This window comes from Plenodomus lingam, assembly GCF_022343315.1.
Source record: "Plenodomus lingam strain CAN1 chromosome Unknown contig_14, whole genome shotgun sequence".
NCBI classification, from domain to species: Eukaryota; Fungi; Ascomycota; class Dothideomycetes; order Pleosporales; family Leptosphaeriaceae; genus Plenodomus; species Plenodomus lingam.
The window spans coordinates 1826463-1842827 of NW_027093932.1; the positions used below are offsets into that span (position 1 = coordinate 1826463).

At 51.6% G+C, this 16365-nt stretch overlaps 6 protein-coding genes across 6 annotated transcripts; 2 read left to right on the forward strand and 4 right to left on the reverse strand.

Annotated features, from left to right (window-relative positions):
• Positions 1 to 66: 66 nt before the first annotated feature.
• On the reverse strand, positions 67 to 1347 carry IAQ61_002701 (uncharacterized protein; the record flags this gene model as incomplete). Its single annotated transcript, XM_003843532.2, has 2 exons — positions 67 to 1168; positions 1229 to 1347. 2 exons carry the CDS (start codon positions 1345 to 1347, stop codon positions 67 to 69), a joined length of 1221 nt encoding a protein of 406 aa, XP_003843580.2.
• Positions 1348 to 2165: 818 nt separating this feature from the next.
• IAQ61_002702 (uncharacterized protein) lies at positions 2166 to 4301 on the forward strand. The gene is made up of 3 exons (XM_003843531.2): positions 2166 to 2725; positions 2782 to 3465; positions 3519 to 4301. Exons 1-3 carry the CDS (start codon positions 2584 to 2586, stop codon positions 3650 to 3652), a joined length of 960 nt encoding a protein of 319 aa, XP_003843579.2. The 5' UTR covers positions 2166 to 2583; the 3' UTR covers positions 3653 to 4301.
• Positions 4302 to 5013: 712 nt separating this feature from the next.
• Positions 5014 to 6592, reverse strand: IAQ61_002703 (uncharacterized protein; the record flags this gene model as incomplete). The annotated part of the gene is made up of 5 exons (XM_066095662.1): positions 6329 to 6592; positions 6250 to 6279; positions 5978 to 6200; positions 5738 to 5922; positions 5014 to 5688 (listed from the first exon to the last, which is right to left on the reverse strand). Exons 1-5 carry the CDS (start codon positions 6482 to 6484, stop codon positions 5014 to 5016), a joined length of 1269 nt encoding a protein of 422 aa, XP_065954498.1. The 5' UTR covers positions 6485 to 6592.
• Positions 6593 to 8147: 1555 nt separating this feature from the next.
• Positions 8148 to 8831, reverse strand: IAQ61_002704 (uncharacterized protein; the record flags this gene model as incomplete). Its single annotated transcript, XM_003843528.2, has 1 exon — positions 8148 to 8831. One exon carries the CDS (start codon positions 8829 to 8831, stop codon positions 8148 to 8150), a length of 684 nt encoding a protein of 227 aa, XP_003843576.2.
• Positions 8832 to 8857: 26 nt separating this feature from the next.
• IAQ61_002705 (uncharacterized protein) lies at positions 8858 to 10768 on the forward strand. The gene is made up of 2 exons (XM_003843527.2): positions 8858 to 10361; positions 10420 to 10768. Exons 1-2 carry the CDS (start codon positions 9413 to 9415, stop codon positions 10716 to 10718), a joined length of 1248 nt encoding a protein of 415 aa, XP_003843575.1. The 5' UTR covers positions 8858 to 9412; the 3' UTR covers positions 10719 to 10768.
• A 1645-nt stretch (positions 10769 to 12413) lies between these two features.
• On the reverse strand, positions 12414 to 16088 carry IAQ61_002706 (uncharacterized protein; the record flags this gene model as incomplete). Its single annotated transcript, XM_003843525.2, has 1 exon — positions 12414 to 16088. The coding sequence occupies one exon, from the start codon at positions 16086 to 16088 to the stop codon at positions 12414 to 12416; it is 3675 nt and encodes a 1224-aa protein (XP_003843573.2).
• Positions 16089 to 16365: the final 277 nt, after the last annotated feature.

Sequence of the window (16365 nt, forward strand, 5' to 3'; positions counted from 1 at the left end):
CATGGGGGAGTCCTGCTCTCTTCTTGCTTTCACACATGCAGGATAGGGCGACGATGGTTTGTGCAACTATGCTCGTCTCAATGCCAATATATCACTCAATTTCACATTTCCCTTGCCTCCCCATCCTGCTGCCCCAGCTGCAACCTCTGGTCTCACGCGTACATAGCAGCCCCAAGCTTTCCTATCCAACTCCTCTCTATCCAGCACCGCCCACGACCGAAACAACAGCTCCAGCGCACCGAGCAGGAACCCCAGATTCCTTTTCTTCTCTGCTGCCACGACTGCCGCTGTCCGTTTTGCCGGCGTTCCCCCTTTGCCCTTGACGTGCGTGGTCGATGGGGCCGGGCCAGATTCAAAAGCCTTGAGGAGATAGGCGCGTGCAGACTGGGCTGAATAAATCGGCAACTGACTGCCTGGCGGCTGCGGAGAGGCGGTCTGACTAGCTCTCCTGCGCGCCTCGAGATCGATGGCCCACAGTGCTGGTTCTTTTGCTGGTGGCTGCTGGGCCAGCGTGTCTTGCGATGACGGGGCTGTGTTGGGGGAAACGGTTGGGGTATCTTGGAGTGTATTGTCCTGCTTGACAGCAGCCTGCGTACTCTCTACAGCAGTGTCTGCACTCTCCCACTCATACCCCCACCTCTTCATCACCCGCACATCTCTCGTCATAATCCTCACCACGGGCTGTCCCTCGCCCCAGCCCTCGTCCTCTGCGGCTCTGCCCCCCTGAAGGCCAATACTGACTGCTTTACTCTTACTATTCATCGACGTGACCGCCTGCGCCAGACTCAGCCTACTCGACAGCGGCTGCTGCGGCATCGTGAACTTGGTGAGTACAACAGCAAAGGCGAGGACTAGGGGTGCGCGATTGGTGTACAGCGTAGTGGCCTTGAGTTTCTCTTCGTCCAGCTCTGGGGCGGGCAAGGCGAGCGAGGCTTCTAGTTCAGAGGCGTTCATGGGATCGCTGAACAAGGGCTTGATTTTCTTGGATGAGGGTGCTGCTGCTGCTACTGCGAGTAGTGGGGTACCGGCATCAGACGCCGTTGCTTCGCTGGCCGAGCGTTTCTTGCACACGCGTTTGGCGGCATTGAGGACTTGGCGCGCGACTTTTTCGTCATCGGCGAAGATGGATTTGAGGGTGGGGAGGTCGGCTTTGGAGAGATCGGATGGACTGGGTCGCGTGTTAGTGGGGTTGGCCGATCGGCGCGTGGGGGGAGGGATGCGTGTTCACGTGATGAGAGAGGCAGCTTGGAGGTCTTTGGCTTTGGCTATGGCTTGTGCGAGGGGGAGTTTGGCGTCTTGGGAGAGGAAGCGGAGAAGGGTTTGGACGGATTGTGCTGCTGATGACATTGTGTTTGCAGGTTTCGGTTACTATTCACTTGGTGGTTGAGGGTGTGCCCAGATGGATAGTGGTTTGTTGGGGACAGGCTGCATCGGAGTGGTGGTGAAGGCGCTAGTCCACGCCAAGTCTACTGGAGAGGACGCGTATGGGGTAGTACCGGTAGGCGTTCAATGGGTAATCCATGTGTAAGACTGGAACGTCAAGCTAAAGAGCGAGTATTCGGTACGAGTAGTCTACATAGTAGGTACCATATTTACGATGTACATACACAGTAGACGGACGACCCACACATAAACTGGCCATCTTTGGGGCGCATGCAGGGTCCACAGCGCACTTTGTCGAAGGATCCACTTGTCAGGTAGCCTATCTCGATGGGCTGACAGAAAGCTTCAGTCTGCGTTGTACTATCCTAGGGTGGGAAAGTCGAGGCCTCGTGAGGCAGAAACTTTGTATAGTAGCAGGCTTGTCAGGTATGGAGCTTGAGTATGAGGTTCGACTGCAAATTACGAGCAATCAAGGTGCACGATAGACACGAACAAAGTCTACGCGAAGGCATGACCTGACATGTGGTGTACCAGATAGGGTCGAGCACACATGACAAAGCAGGCCAGCCATGCTGTGGCAGAAAAGACATGGTACATGAAGAGGAGTAGAAGCCTACTACTTACTACACAGGCCGTTGAATATTCTCGAAGCAATAAGAGAGATGCGACGCGCATGACGATGATCACGTTTTCCCAATGGACGCCCAGAAGCTAAAAGTAGTTAAATATAGCGCTTTTGGCTTTGGGGGGGTGGCGCCCCATTCCGGACGGGCTGAGTTGGGCAAAGTGTGGATGCGCCCCCCCCTGGACTGGCAGTTTTCCACCCATCCCATCCACTTTCAAGCCTCCTCCTTTCAGCTCAAACACCACACCGTGCCGTAAATCCCATCGCCCTCGCCTCTCGTTGTCGCCCCCCATCTTCGCTTCTCATCCTATTCCTTCGCCAGTCGCTCGTTAATCGACGGAGGAGTGCACTCGACTTTTGCCTGCATCATCACCATCATCGTTTTTGGCTCGCGTACCACACTCGGCTTGTTGATACCCGCCCGGGAACACCAACAATCCTCGCTCGCTGCATTGCCTGACCCCACGACCCGCTCAGCCCACCCTCCTACCTCTCCGCATATCCTCATTTAGAGGCCTACACCTGGCCTGCACTGCACCGCAATCCGCACACTCGCGTATACCTCGGTCGACATCATGAGGCCGTCACAAATCCTCGCCGCCGTCGTGGCCATGTCATCCGTCACGAATGCCATGCAGGTGTCGGATGTATTGGGCAATATCAACGGACTGTCAAACGTCAAGGAGATTCTACTCGGCCGACAGAACAACAATGAGAGTAGGTTCATGTCCCCCAGCTGGATCCAGGGCTGAATTATTAACGATCCTTTCCAGATAACAACAATAACAACGAAGAGCCACAACGTCCCCAAGCCACAACACCACCAGAGAACAACAACAATAACAATAATAACAACAACCAAGACCAAAACCAAAACCAAAACCAAGACCAGAACAAAGACCAGAACAAAGACCAGAACCAAGACCAAAACCAAAACAAAGACCAAAACCAAAACAAAGACCAAAACCAAAACAACAATAACAACAACAACAACGGTGACAGACCGGCAGAGAAGAGTGACCGTCCCCAAAGCAGCAGAACCGGTCGACCAAAGCCTACGAGTTTCGACCCACGCCTGCCCGCTGGAGGTGTTTCAATGATTACGCCAGCTGCCACCCTTGGCGAGCCATTTTACAAGGTCGGCGACTGGGTGACGTTTGCTTGGAATTTCACTTCGCTCTCCGTAACGCCAAAAAACATTGATGTCATGGCCACATGCACTGCAAACCAGGCTACCTACACCATTGCCGTGAACATGTCTGCCTCGGAGACCGAAGTCTTCTGGAACACGGGGGAGACGCCAGAAGGCCAGGCACCCTTCTTGACCAACAAGTACACCCTTTTGATCTACGACTCCAATTCCAGCGTCAGCGCGGCTCCTCAAGCTGGTTACCTAGCACCATTCAGCGGCCTCACCTTTGGCATGTACACACCGCAGCCGTACGTGGACTACCATGGTAAGTCACACAGCCATAGAAATTTACACCTACAATATGCTTACATGAACTAGATGGCTGGACATGTCCAAACTGCAATGGCGCGCTATCCCAATTCGAGAGGATGACTATCAGTGCACTCTTGATGACGACCGGAACCACCATTGGCTCGCTCATCTACTTCACCTATGCCTTCGGCCTGTGGTAGTCGAGACCCATACAGATCACACACACCCACATCGCATCTCCTGACGCACTTGAGCACATCGATTACGATAACGGCATTCCTTTTACGCTTCGCAACTGTCTATACATTTTCACTCCTTGGGGAATCATCATCTAAAATCGGGACGGCAGGCAGGCGCTCTAAATTTGTTTTTGTCGCAACCATGTACACAACCGGAGCTTTTTTCACAATCATTTATTGTGGCCAATCGCAATCTATCTCGCCTGGTGTTTTACGGCGTTGTTAAACCATTTATTCGGGGAAGAAGAAGAGAATTTATTGCATATCAAAGACCACATCTCCAGCACAGGATTGCGCATTAGTAATACGATACTTTAGAGTTTGGAGGGGCGGGGAGGCTGCTGAATGCGCACAATTGTCATGAGGTGATTTGGTCTCATTGGTCAATTGGATACACGGTAATCTTTTGCGGAGGGAAGGGTAAAGACGCGAATATTTTGTGGCTGAGCATATACACATACTTTTGCCCCTCTCGTCCGTCACAACATTGATCTTCACAGTGACGCATGCATTGGCAAACTCGCAACAGACAATCAATGCACATGTTTTGTTTTGTTTTTTGCGTGTATACACATTTCAATCAATCAGAACATTGAATAGGATCGGTACCAGTTTGCATTCCAATCCCCCTCCCATAACATACCTAAACTACAAGAGAGAATCCACTACCCCCAAAACACCACTCTCAACACCTACCCTTTATCCCTCATTCCCTCACCCAACGTCCTGTGTACCTACCTACACAATCGGTCCGTTTTTCCCACGCAAATCAGATCTTAGCTTGTATACCGTTATTCTACTTTATTGTACAAGGACAAAGTATACCATGTAAGCCAGACGGCCCGTATGTACGCGTTACGGCTTCCTATTTCCCCCTGGCTACCCAATCGTTATGTACAGTGGATCGATCGCCAGGGTTTGGGGGGGCGGAGTGGTGAGTTGGTGTTGGGTGGGGGGAGGGGGCTTTTTTTTTGGAATGGGGGGTTTGCGGGGTGGGTGTGGGTGGAGGGTGGAGGGTGGAGGGTGCATTCCTTGGGTTGGTTGGTTTGGTTTGGATGGAGGTATGTGTGATGGTGTGAGGATGGATGGGGGAGGGTAAGATGGATAGTTGCATACAGGTGTACTGCATTGCGTGTGACAAGATTAGCAAAGGTGCTTGACTCCAAAGCAAACCAAGTGGGCAATATGATATGCGTGACATGTCCTCCCCTCCCATGACAATGGTGTAACGAATAATATACAATACATCTTTTAATTATAGATATGTGTTGGGTATCTCAAAGTCATAAACATCATCTTCCTCTCTCTCTCACACGCCCACTTTAAACCATATGTTTAGCCTCAGGTCGATGATGCTGCCTCGTCCCATCTTCCTCAATCTCCCGCCCAGTAATCGATTCCGTAATGTTCACCTGCGTTGTGACGGCAATCCGTCCCGGCCCGCCGTACGTCCGCGCCGTACTCGGTGAGCGAATGATATTCTCCGTGCTTTCGCGCGCGGGAGAACTGCGGCCAGAGCTGCTCTTGCTAGCATCGTCGCGCTTTTCGCCGCACGGGCGACTCGCGTCAATCGTCGTGAGCATGTAGGCCTCGCCCGGCGGGCCGTAGCTTTTGAAGTCGCCTTCTTCTGTCCGGCCCGAGTGAATCGATTCGTAGTTCTTGGCGGCGGAGCGGTGGTGGGAACCAGCCCCATAGGGGCCTGAGAGGTAGGGCTGTGAGGTTTTGCGCGAGCCACGGCCATATGTGGCGCCAAGTATCGTGCGGAATATGGGCTTTAGGCAGGGTAGGTTGCCGGCTACGATTCCCATGTTGCATTCGGTAACCGTCCAGATGGTGAGGTTGCGCGAATCCCAGAGCCAGTCTCCCGACCGCCCGTAGTTGGGGAGATAGCTGAGTTTGACGAGAGCGGCGGCGGTGGCGAAGATGCCTAGGCTGAAAATGCCGATGAGAGAAGCTTTTTGTCGGCGGTTCATTTGTATGTTCCAAAGCATTGGTATCTACACATGGACGTTAGTGTACTAGACTGCCATCAGAGAGCACACATACTGGTATAAACACTGAAAAGGCGAGGTCAGTGGTGATGTTCAGCGCTGAGTTGGTATAGCCCAAGGCCTTGAGAGTGGTGCCAGTCCAACATGTTCCTTTGACAGTTGGATCCCACATTACCCGAAGATCTGTGCACTGCAACACGAGTGTGAAGAAACAACCAATGGTGTAGATGACCATAAACACTATAACATATCATCAGTGCCATTTTCTATGTGCGACGTGTTAGTGAGAACATACCCATGATGCCAGTGATGAGCTTTCTGTAGAAATGCTGAACGGCGATTCGTAGTAGAAAAAAGCCAACAGATATCTTCACCAAAGCAATGGCAAACAAATACAGAGGCTGGCTTATGAAGTTCAACTTGAAGGCCAAACTGAAGTCTGATGGATCAATGTATTCAATATGTTTACCGGCTCCATAGTAGACCTGTGGGATGATGACGCCTTGCCCTGCGATGCACTGTAAATGGTCAACGATGCGATCCATAGGGAGGTTGTGTAACTCCTACAAAAGACATGGCTGATATCATGACATAGTCCTGGTAGCAGTTAGCAAGTATAACATTGCTTCTCACGTCACGATCTTACATCCCATCCAACGTTCCTGATCAGCTTGATCCTCACATATAATCGAGTGATCATGGTGATCAAGGCAGCGATGGTGACCGTCAAGGTTGCTCCTAGAATAGTCGGACCCTGCTGCTCATTTGGACGCACCATTGCATCCGCGCCTGCGGTCGACATTGGAAGGCTTGGTGTTGCTGGATCCCTCTACGCATAAGAGCTGATTTGCTTTGCTGGAGATCAAGGAGATTGTTTAATATCATCTGTCCACAAGTGTCCAATCTGCATCTATGCATATGTACATCTCGTCTCCATACATGTTCAACCCCTGTGGGGCGACATGCTCGACGCTAGACACAAGTGAGCCAGTGTTTGCAAGCGGTTGATCCGACCTTGACAGGGACCGGCATCCGTCAGAGGAGTTACATGGGCCTGTGCAAAGGGTGGAAGGAGTTCCGAATCATAAAATCGATGAAGACTAGCCATTCAGCAGCACTCATACGAGCGAAGGTTGGTCCTCCGGCGTGAAAAGCCCCACAAAACAAACATGGACATACATAGTCTCCTGCATGTTAGAGTAAAAAGCCGAACCCGTCCGTTACTTTGCTTGATAGATCATAGAGTTTGAGCGCTTGTCAGGACTGTAAATGATTGCTGCGCAGTTCAAGTAGGTACAATGGAAATTCCTTAAAACAGTCAATTTCTCCAACGACTTGGGTGCTATAATGCATGGCGTAATAGGTGAGCCAGGTCTTGTTGTGAGCGGGCCAAGTTGGTTTCAGTGTCTTCGGAGGAGACTATATCCAGCAGTGTAGACCATGTCTCCGGATTAGCTTACTCCGTCTTGATATGCCAGGATGTAGGCGTACACTATGCGTGCCATGGCGGCACGAGCTCTACAGAAGGGAACGAGACTAAACGTTGGCGTCTAGGTAGCCGTCCAACCATGTCTAGTAGCTCGTGCTGAGATTAAGGTACGTCGATCGAAGGCAGACCCGCGGTCCTGGCAAGTCGTCTCCCAATAAACTGTCATGGACAGAGATCCGGGAAGGTACAGCAATGTTAGTGCTACTAGCTCAAGCCCAGCGCCCGTCGTAGGTACGAACAGTTCGAAGATCAGCAAGATCATGATACGGATCGCTTTTTTGGCAACATTGCACGGACTGACTAGAGGCCGGTCCGTGAAAGAGGGCGAAATATCCTCGACTTAAGGCTATCAATGCAGGATCGGCCCCAGCTCCAGAATGGATCGTAAGTATGAAGGATGCGGAGAGGAAACGGCTGAGGAGCATGCTTGACTCGTTGAAGGGGGCGATGCGGCAAGTAGACCGGACAGCAGGAAATCGAAGACGGACCTTGGCACCGTTCCTCAATACGATGTCGTCTCGACTACCAACTGTGCCACATGGCTGCATCTTCATGCATGCAATGCGCCATCAACACGCAGTCCTGATTTCTGGGTTGTGACAGTCGGCGAAATACCGGTTGTCTGGTAAAGTTTGACGAGACTACACGCCATCATACTAGACTGGCTGCCCCTAGAACCTCGCCACGAGAGTCGCATCGGCACGGGGGAAGAAGCACCGCGTGGCGTGATGGATTTTGAGTTTTGTAGAGTAGTCGAGGTAAACCTGATTCAGGCCTGTGGAAGCTCGTTGCAACACTATCATTATCGTCGTCGTCGCACGCGGAGACAGACTTCCAAGGGTCATCCAATCTATCTATTTTCCCAATTGCGAATCGGACCAAAATTGAAACCCTCAAGGGTACCGATACCTAGAGTATTGTTCCTCAGCCATGTGGCAGGGTCGTTTTACTCAAAAGAAGAAATTCGATGAATCCTTCAGCATGTATGCGAAATGTCCGCGGTCGCTAGGATAAATTGCCCTTGCAATAAGGTGATGGTCGCAGTCGGACACACGACACCAGAAGGGTTTCGTAGCTGTTCTGATTCGGCAAGCAATTGTATTGATGTGGAGAAGGTTGAAGCTGTTCGATCATGAGGTTCTGCTGATCGAATACCTAATGTGCAAGCTTTACCTACGGGTCCTAGCTTGTCCCACATGTACAAGTCGGTACGACGGCGACGGTTCCCTGACGATGAGCAGTTTGGTCCCTCTCGTGATGATCTCGTGTGCTGGAATGGCTCACCCACGTGTTGTGCCATCGCAATCGCGCCCGACCCAGCCACAGATCTCAGTCGGCATCCTTCCTCATCTCTGCTAACTTGAACACGGTGGGGATCGACATGGTGACCACCACTGAGCAAAGCGTACGGTAGTCTACTGCCCGACCATGTCTGTAGAGAAACACGACGGACAGTGAAGCTACCTTGGCGCCGGAGGAACTGTCTTCTCTTCACGTGCTGGAGCTGTGCTTGACCGATTGTCGTGGGTGTGGGCGAGTAAGCAAGCTCGAAGCTCCTGACTGAACCTGCCACGGCGTTGATCTGATTAGGGAAGAGGCCATAGTATTCCTCCGTCGGTACCCTTGAGCCCGGTTGCTGCAATGTCATGACCACGGCCATGTGTGAATGTTATGCATCCAATAGCTGGGGAGTGTTGCGTCTAATGGGTACCGGTACGGTAGCGGTAGCGGGATCCGTCGGTTGTCGCTAGTTTCGCCAAGGCAACTTCATCCTGTCGTCCCGAACAGCTCGTCCGTCTACGGCAAAGGATGGGCCATCACACAGGCACCACTTTCTTTCCTATTGGCCTAAGGATGCCTTCTTCTTCTCAACCTGCCTTTGTTAGCTGCGTATGCCAGTCGAGGCAACACGACCCTCGGTCTTCGCTTCGCGTAATCACATCTGCCTCCAGGGCCAGGCTGTCCCCTGTTTATTACCAAGCAGATTCGAGCATGGTACGCCGCTGCAATATCATGGGACATGGCATTTGGACAAGAGTCTCTGATCAGTGCGGGTCGTACTTTTCAAGCTTGTTGTTTTTCATTTATACGCAGGCAACTTTCCATCTCTTGGTGATCATCATCAAACTTTCTTGTACTTCTCGCTCGTGTTTCAGAGTATAGAATTTCCTGTATCGCTGCCCATTCTCGGTATAGGTTGTCTTTATACGTCTACCTTTGTCCACTGGTGCAAGCCCCAGAATGCGTTTCAGCACCTCACTTGCGTTGACCCTGCTGGCCGGTACGCTTTCAAACGCATTGCCCGCCCCTCAGGATGCTTCGAATTCGACAATCGAGCACTCAGATCTACCCACCGAGGCCTCATCCAATCCTTCAGAGGCCGGCCACCAACTAGCCAAATTGGCCGAGTTCGCCCAGCAAGAAGCGAATGCCACGTTGAAAGCAAACTCACCCAAGCGAGGCAGCTGCAACATCTTCAATGTCGCTGTACGCCGAGAATGGGGCGCTCTTTCCAGGCCTGAGCGCAAGGCATACATAGATGCTGTTCTTTGCCTGCAATCAAAACCGGCCAAGACACCTGCCTCACTCATCCCTGGTGCCAAAACACGGTTCGATGACTTCCTCGGTACACACATCAACCAGACTCTCATAATCCACTACACCGGTACCTTCCTTGCATGGCACCGTTACTTTGTATGGCATTACGAGCAGGCCCTTCGCAATGAGTGCGGCTACAGAGGCTACCAGCCATACTGGAACTGGGCCAAGACTGCCGCGACAGGGTTAGAAAGGTCACCTATTCTCGATGGCTCTCCTACGTCCATGTCAGGCAACGGAGAGTTCATTCCTAATCGTGGAAACGTCATCCTTGGTGGCAATGGGCTGCCTGACCTTACGCTACCTCCAGGCACTGGAGGTGGTTGTGTGAAGAGTGGACCGTTTAAGAATATGACGGTCAACCTAGGCCCAGTTGCATTGTCCCTCACTGATGGTACCACCGAATCAAACGGTGATGGGCTGTCGTATAACCCCAGATGCCTCAAGCGTGACTTGACAGATTGGATCAACAAGAAGTTCGCAGATGCCACTAGTGTCACAAGCTTGATCTTGCAGAACAAGGATATCGAGAGCTTCCAGATGATCATGCAGGGTATTCCGGGCTCGGGTAACATTGGTGTACACGGTGGTGGTAAGTGGAACACTTTTCCCCCAATTTTTCGGAACTGAATTGCTGACTCTGGATGTAGGCCATTTCGCAATGGGTGGCGACCCTGGCCGTGACATGTTCACCTCTCCCGGCGATCCTCTCTTCTACCTGCATCATGGTATGATCGACCGCGTCTGGTGGATCTGGCAACAGCTTGACCGCAAGACACGCACCAGTTCGGCTGGTATCTCCGGCACAAACACTTTTCTCAACACACCACCCTCTCCCAATACCACGCTCAGCACTCCCATTGACCTTGGGTTCGCTGCCGGTCCGCCGAAAACAATGGCGGATCTGATGTCAACGACTGAGGGGCCCATGTGCTACATTTACCTTTGAGCGGGTGTTTAATGGCAGACCGAGGTATAGAACGACACTAGACTTACCAAAAGCGACACTGATCAGAATCTTAATTTCATGTACATAGCTAACTCAAATCTATCATTATACTCTACTACTATACGCTTCCATTAGAAAGCACGTCATGATGATCATAATGACTACATGCCCAACCACTCATCTCAATGCACTCGGTCGCAACTAACCAGCGTTATCGCTTGACTACCTACAGTGTTTGTGCATCGCGAGGGCATGATTGATATACACAGCATCTCGCACCGTCATCTCGCACCCAACCCAACCCCTCACAAAGTCACACCACTCGTAATCTTAAATCACAAACTCAATCCCCCAATCACATCCGACTCATCCATCCCAAAGTATCCCACAACACCCTCACATTACACAACCACACAACCTGGAACCACCCACCCTACGCAACCATATACCATCCTCACACACCTCAACCTCCAATACCACCCACCAACACCAACACACCTCCAGTCTCACACACAGCCGCCCTATCCCCCGCCTATTCCACGCCCTCTCATCCCCTACCGGTAACCTTCATGAGCCCCGAAAACATGCACACATACACACAATGCAGCACCATCCCACCAACCACCACCGCATCACAAATGTCGTCATCATCGCACCCGCACTCCGCACCCAGATCGACATGTTCTGAGTGACCAAAGCACACCCGCCCATGCACCGGGACACTCGAGATCCGATTCGAACTTGAAACCCCAGGAGTCGCGGGCAAGGTTCAGGGCGGGGATGATTAGATCGGAGAAAAGAAGCCTGTGGGGAGTACTACTAGAGTATAATAGGTACATTTTATGTGTTATACGGTATTCCCTGTGTAGGTTGTGGCAATAACATTACACCCACCCACACACCCAACCACAACCACGACTACCTGCGCTACTATATGCCACGCAACATCCACCCCGTCATTAGCTTCCCACGTGCGCTGTATCCTATCTTGCTCTACCCTAGCCCCAGCTGCCCACGGATCCTTCCGCTCTCAACGTTTGTTCTCCTACTACTTTGCAAGTCTGTGTGCGCCTCCTGGGGGGTGCGCCGTGTGTTCAGCGCAGCGGCGCGTTTAGGTGTTGGGTAGAGTTTGCTTGGCTTTGTTTTTGAATTTAGGGGTGGTGGTTGGATGTAAATACATGTATGTATATGTACATATGTGTGTGTGTGTGCAGTGGATTGTAGAAGCGTCATATGTCACCAAGGTAGGTATTCGTAGATCTCGCGGATACTCGGAATGGAATCGGGTAACTAAGTTACCATGGGTTATTTGCTAGCTTGTAGATATAAACAGGTGCTAGTAGTATGTAACATGTATAGTGTATGGTTCTGGTGTACTTGTCATCTTTATGATATGGCGGGGTTTGGAGCGCAGGGCGTTGGGGTGTACTTAGATGGCACATGAGGTCACTTGGAATAAATTCCATTTCACAATGACATGGTCAAAAGGTGAGAGAAACTCAGTTTCAATTCTCCTCTCGCCAGTCACATATTATGCGTATTAAAACTCCGCACTAAATCACCATGGTATCTTCCGTATCCCTTAAAACGCCATCATGAGCCCCAGATCGACCTAAAGCACATCTCACACGGTGGCCATGGACAGACTCAATCGTGACAAAACGTTGATTTTGAGTGTTTTTTTTTCAACACCATTCAAGCTCTCCCAGCCCCGGTGGTTCGCCACTCATCCTTCAACACCCATCGGCCCCTCTGCGCACTCCCACTCTTCTCCAACGTCGCAATAAGCTTCAGCATTTCCTTGAACTCTTCGTTGCGCCCTGGCTGAGCACGACAGTAGTGATCGAAGTGATCGACCAACATGCGACTCGGTACCACGCCTCCGTGCGTCATCATGAAGTCGCGAATCATCTCGAGCATGCGCTTTCCTCGAAACGACTGGGGAGTCATTGCCGAGGATGTAGACGCGTTGCTTGGCGGGTTCAGGCCGGGCAAGGGACGGCCTTGTCGTGCTGCAAGATTGGAAAGGATGGAAGTTGAGGAGGGGGCTCCGCCCCGGCCACCACCTCTTCCTCCTCCTCGGCCTCCTCGTGTGGAAGGTCGGGATGAGTCTGGGCGGCCTGCCTCTCCGTACTGGCCTGTCCATGTGGGTACGCCAGCAGGCACTTGTCGTGCTTGCTCCATGCTCTTCTTCAGCTCCTCAGCTGCAAGTGCAGCCTGACGCTTTGCCTCTCGTTGGATGAACGCTGGGTCGGCTTGTACTTTGCGCTTACGGCCACCGGCAGTTGAATTGACAATTGCATCGTGCGCGAGGACGGAATGGACACCAGTCTTTGCGAATATTGTAGACATCAGGCGAGAGTCTGTGGGCGCGTCTTTGTCACCCGCAGCACCGTCCTCTTTGTTGGCAGCAGTTTCTTCGTTCTCGGCCACGGGCTCTTGAAATGCTTCAGTCCGTGATATTCCTGTGACGGCAGCGAGGTCCGAGGCTCCAGTAGTTTCATTCGATGCAGTCTTGCCATCTTCTTCAAATTTGACTTCAGATCCACGAAACAGGGTGCCAGTCTCCGTCTCACCCTCAGTGTTCTCACCCAAGGTGAACAGGTCATGCAAATCGCTCATCTGGAATGTTTGTCGCTGCTTCGGGTCTTTCAACACCTTGTTTGTGAGGAACTGCTTGAAGATCTGGCGATGATAGATCTTCTCCTCGATGGTACCTACAGACATAAGCCGGTATATCTCAACCTCTCGCTTCTGTCCGAGACGCCATGAGCGCTCTCGTGCCTGTATATCGGTCGATGGGTTCCAGTCGGGGTCGTAGATGATGACACGATTAGCGCCTGTGAGATTGACGCCTAAGCCTCCCACTTTCGTGGTCAGTAGAAAGACGTCCAAATCTGGGTTGTTGTTGAATTCATCCACGAGGTTTTGTCGCTCCTTGATCGGTGTTTCTCCGTCCATGCGACGCCAGTTTATGCCTGGCAGATGACTGACAAACTTTTGCAGTATGTCAAGCATGATGCGATGTTGTGCGAATAAGAGTGTCTTATGTCCACCCTTCTTCCAGAGGGACAGCAATTCCTTGACTACCTGCATCTTTCCTGATCGGTTGGGAGCACCGTAGTCGTAGCCCGGCTTCTTAGACAGTATTTTATGCTCCGTGAGATCTGGATGATTGCACACCTTCCGCAAGTAGTCCACACCAAACAGCATGTTTCGCTTGCCATCTGTAATGGACTTCATGTCGTTCGACGCAAGAAAGCCTTCATAAGCGGCCCGTTGTTGACGAGTAAGCTTACAGAAAAGTACTTGCTCCTTCTTCTGAGGTAGATCGGTTGCGACGTCGACTTTGAATCGCTGAAGCAGATATGGACTGACTGCATCCTTGAGAGTCTCTGCACACCGTACAGCTGTCTCAAACTCTAGATTTGAAGCATTGGCGTAGCCGCCGCGCTTGATTGGAAATTCAAATTGATTGCGAAAGTTCACCAGGGTACCGAGGCGCATTGGAAAGACAAAGTCAAATAGCGACCAGAGTTCAGTCAAGTTATTCTGCATGGGCGTGCCTGACAAGATGATGCGATTTGGTGTCCGCAATTCTTTGCAGTGGATCGTGATAGCTGTGTTGGGATTCCGAATCTTGTGACCTTCGTCCAAGATGGCGCATTCCCACTCGGTAGGTATTAAGAACTCCGAATAGGTTTGAAGACCAGAGTAAGTCGTCACGAGGACATGGCCATCACGTTTCACTTTTTCCAGAATTTTCTTCGCTGCTTTACCAGCGCCAGTAAGGGTCGTATCGTAATCACCGTAGCTTCGAAGCTCTAACTCTCGTTCCATACGATCCTCTCGTTGCGTATCCAGCATGCCACTTCCGGACGTGTGTAGGATTGAGACACGCAAGGCTGGCCACCAACGATGGAATTCGTTTACCCACTGCTTCATGACCGTTGCTGGACACACGACGATAACAGGTTTGGTAAGTAGCTTCGAGTAGTGCAGTCCGGCAACGAACGAGATAGCCTGTATGGTCTTGCCAAGCCCCATCTCGTCACCGATGATACCGCCCACGTTCTGCGAGTAGAGCTCCCAAAGCCATTGCACGCCTGTCTTCTGATAGTCAAAGAGGGCCGGATAGATGTCACCAGGTATCCGGAAACCGCCATCGAATACAGTGTCCGCCTCTGTAGGATGAGGTAGATATTGTTCTTCATCTTCCTCACCATCTGCATCATTTCCTGCAGTACTATCACTGTTCTTCGCTTTGGCTTTGTTTCTCGCAGCGGCACGATTCTTCGCCCACTTTTCTACACGGCTGCGAAATAATCGTTCATTGCCATCATCTACTCCAGCCATATCCTCTACAACAGCAGCTTCTTGAGCGGGTGCAGCTTTCGCTTTTTTGCCACGGCTTTTGCGTTTCCGTCCCGTGCTCTCTTCTGTATAGGAGTCATCTTGAGTTACGTTGTCCGATATTGCATCAGAGTCATCCAGTGTTGCAAGCTGCTTATCAGTCAAGCCAGAATCAAAGGCATCATCGGAGTCGCCATCAGCCTCTTCCGCAGGACTTGATTCACGGGACCCCATCACATCATTACTAGACGTCATCTTCTGTCTTTTACTTGGACGACTGGGTTCTTGTGGGCTCGCGATCTCTGGACTAGACTCGAAGTCTTGGAAGCCGGGCTTCATCAGATTGCGGTGGGACTTGGGGCCTTTCTCAGCCTCATCAACCATATCCTCCACTTCAGCGTCCAGCATCACCTCGCCCAGTGTTCCTGAGCCAGGCTGACTCTGTGCCAACTTGGAAAATGGCGTGATTTTGCCTGTTCGTATGAGGAATTCGCGACGGCTTTCATTTGGAAGTGGTCCGTTGGCACCATTTTCGGCCGCATCAATTTCTCCAGGAGCTTTGTGTCGGTCGTTTATGCGCTTCTGTATTGCATCCATTTCCAAGTCCAGTTCTTCAATCTTCAGGCGATAAGCCTCAATCTCGCCTCTGACCTTTGACTTCTGTGCTGATAACATGGGCAAAGCTAGCCGATTTCGCAATTTCTGGATTGCCGCTTCCGCCCGCTTTGCCTCTGCCTCTGCCTTTTCTATGCGCTTCTTGTCTCGCGCGTCAGCCTGCTCGGTGAGCAGCTGGTCCGCCTGGCGACCGATATCGCGCTCCAGGTCATCTTGCGCTCGAGTGCCAGTTGTCAAGAACTTAAGACGTGTCTCTTCATCTGCATCTAGTGGCAACTCCTCCCCAGAACCATCCTCTAGTATAGTGTCGGTCGGCTTTGCTTCACTCGAGGCTTCAGCGTCGATGACATTTATCGCAGGCGGCGCGATCGATGTGACGGTGTCTTCGGACAGTGGAGACATATCGGTATAATGGAAACCTCGAGCTTAGCCGAGACGTTCCAGTCTAGATTGTATACGGTTACGAAAGTTATGGGACAAGTATAGCGAGGGTGAAGCAGGGTATTACAAGTTGCGCCGAAGGCAACAGCGCTGGCCGTCGCGTGAGGGCGCCTTGAATAAGGCGGAAAAGGCTAAACGGGGAAAGGAGAGTCTTGAGGGCGACTAAGGGTAAGCAAACGGGGGAGGAGAGCTTCCTGCTTGTGGCATTCGATGCAGGCGACAAAGTTTCTCATGGTTG

Coding starts and splice junctions, on each gene's coding strand:
- IAQ61_002705 (XM_003843527.2), top strand. CDS start 9,413: ATGCGTTTCAGCACCTCACTTGCGTTGACCCTGCTGGCCGGTACGCTT. Junction 10,362..10,419: donor CATTGGTGTACACGGTGGTG/GTAAGTGGAACA, acceptor CTCTGGATGTAG/GCCATTTCGCAATGGGTGGC.
- IAQ61_002702 (XM_003843531.2), top strand. CDS start 2,584: ATGAGGCCGTCACAAATCCTCGCCGCCGTCGTGGCCATGTCATCCGTC. Junction 2,726..2,781: donor CCGACAGAACAACAATGAGA/GTAGGTTCATGT, acceptor GATCCTTTCCAG/ATAACAACAATAACAACGAA. Junction 3,466..3,518: donor GCCGTACGTGGACTACCATG/GTAAGTCACACA, acceptor TACATGAACTAG/ATGGCTGGACATGTCCAAAC.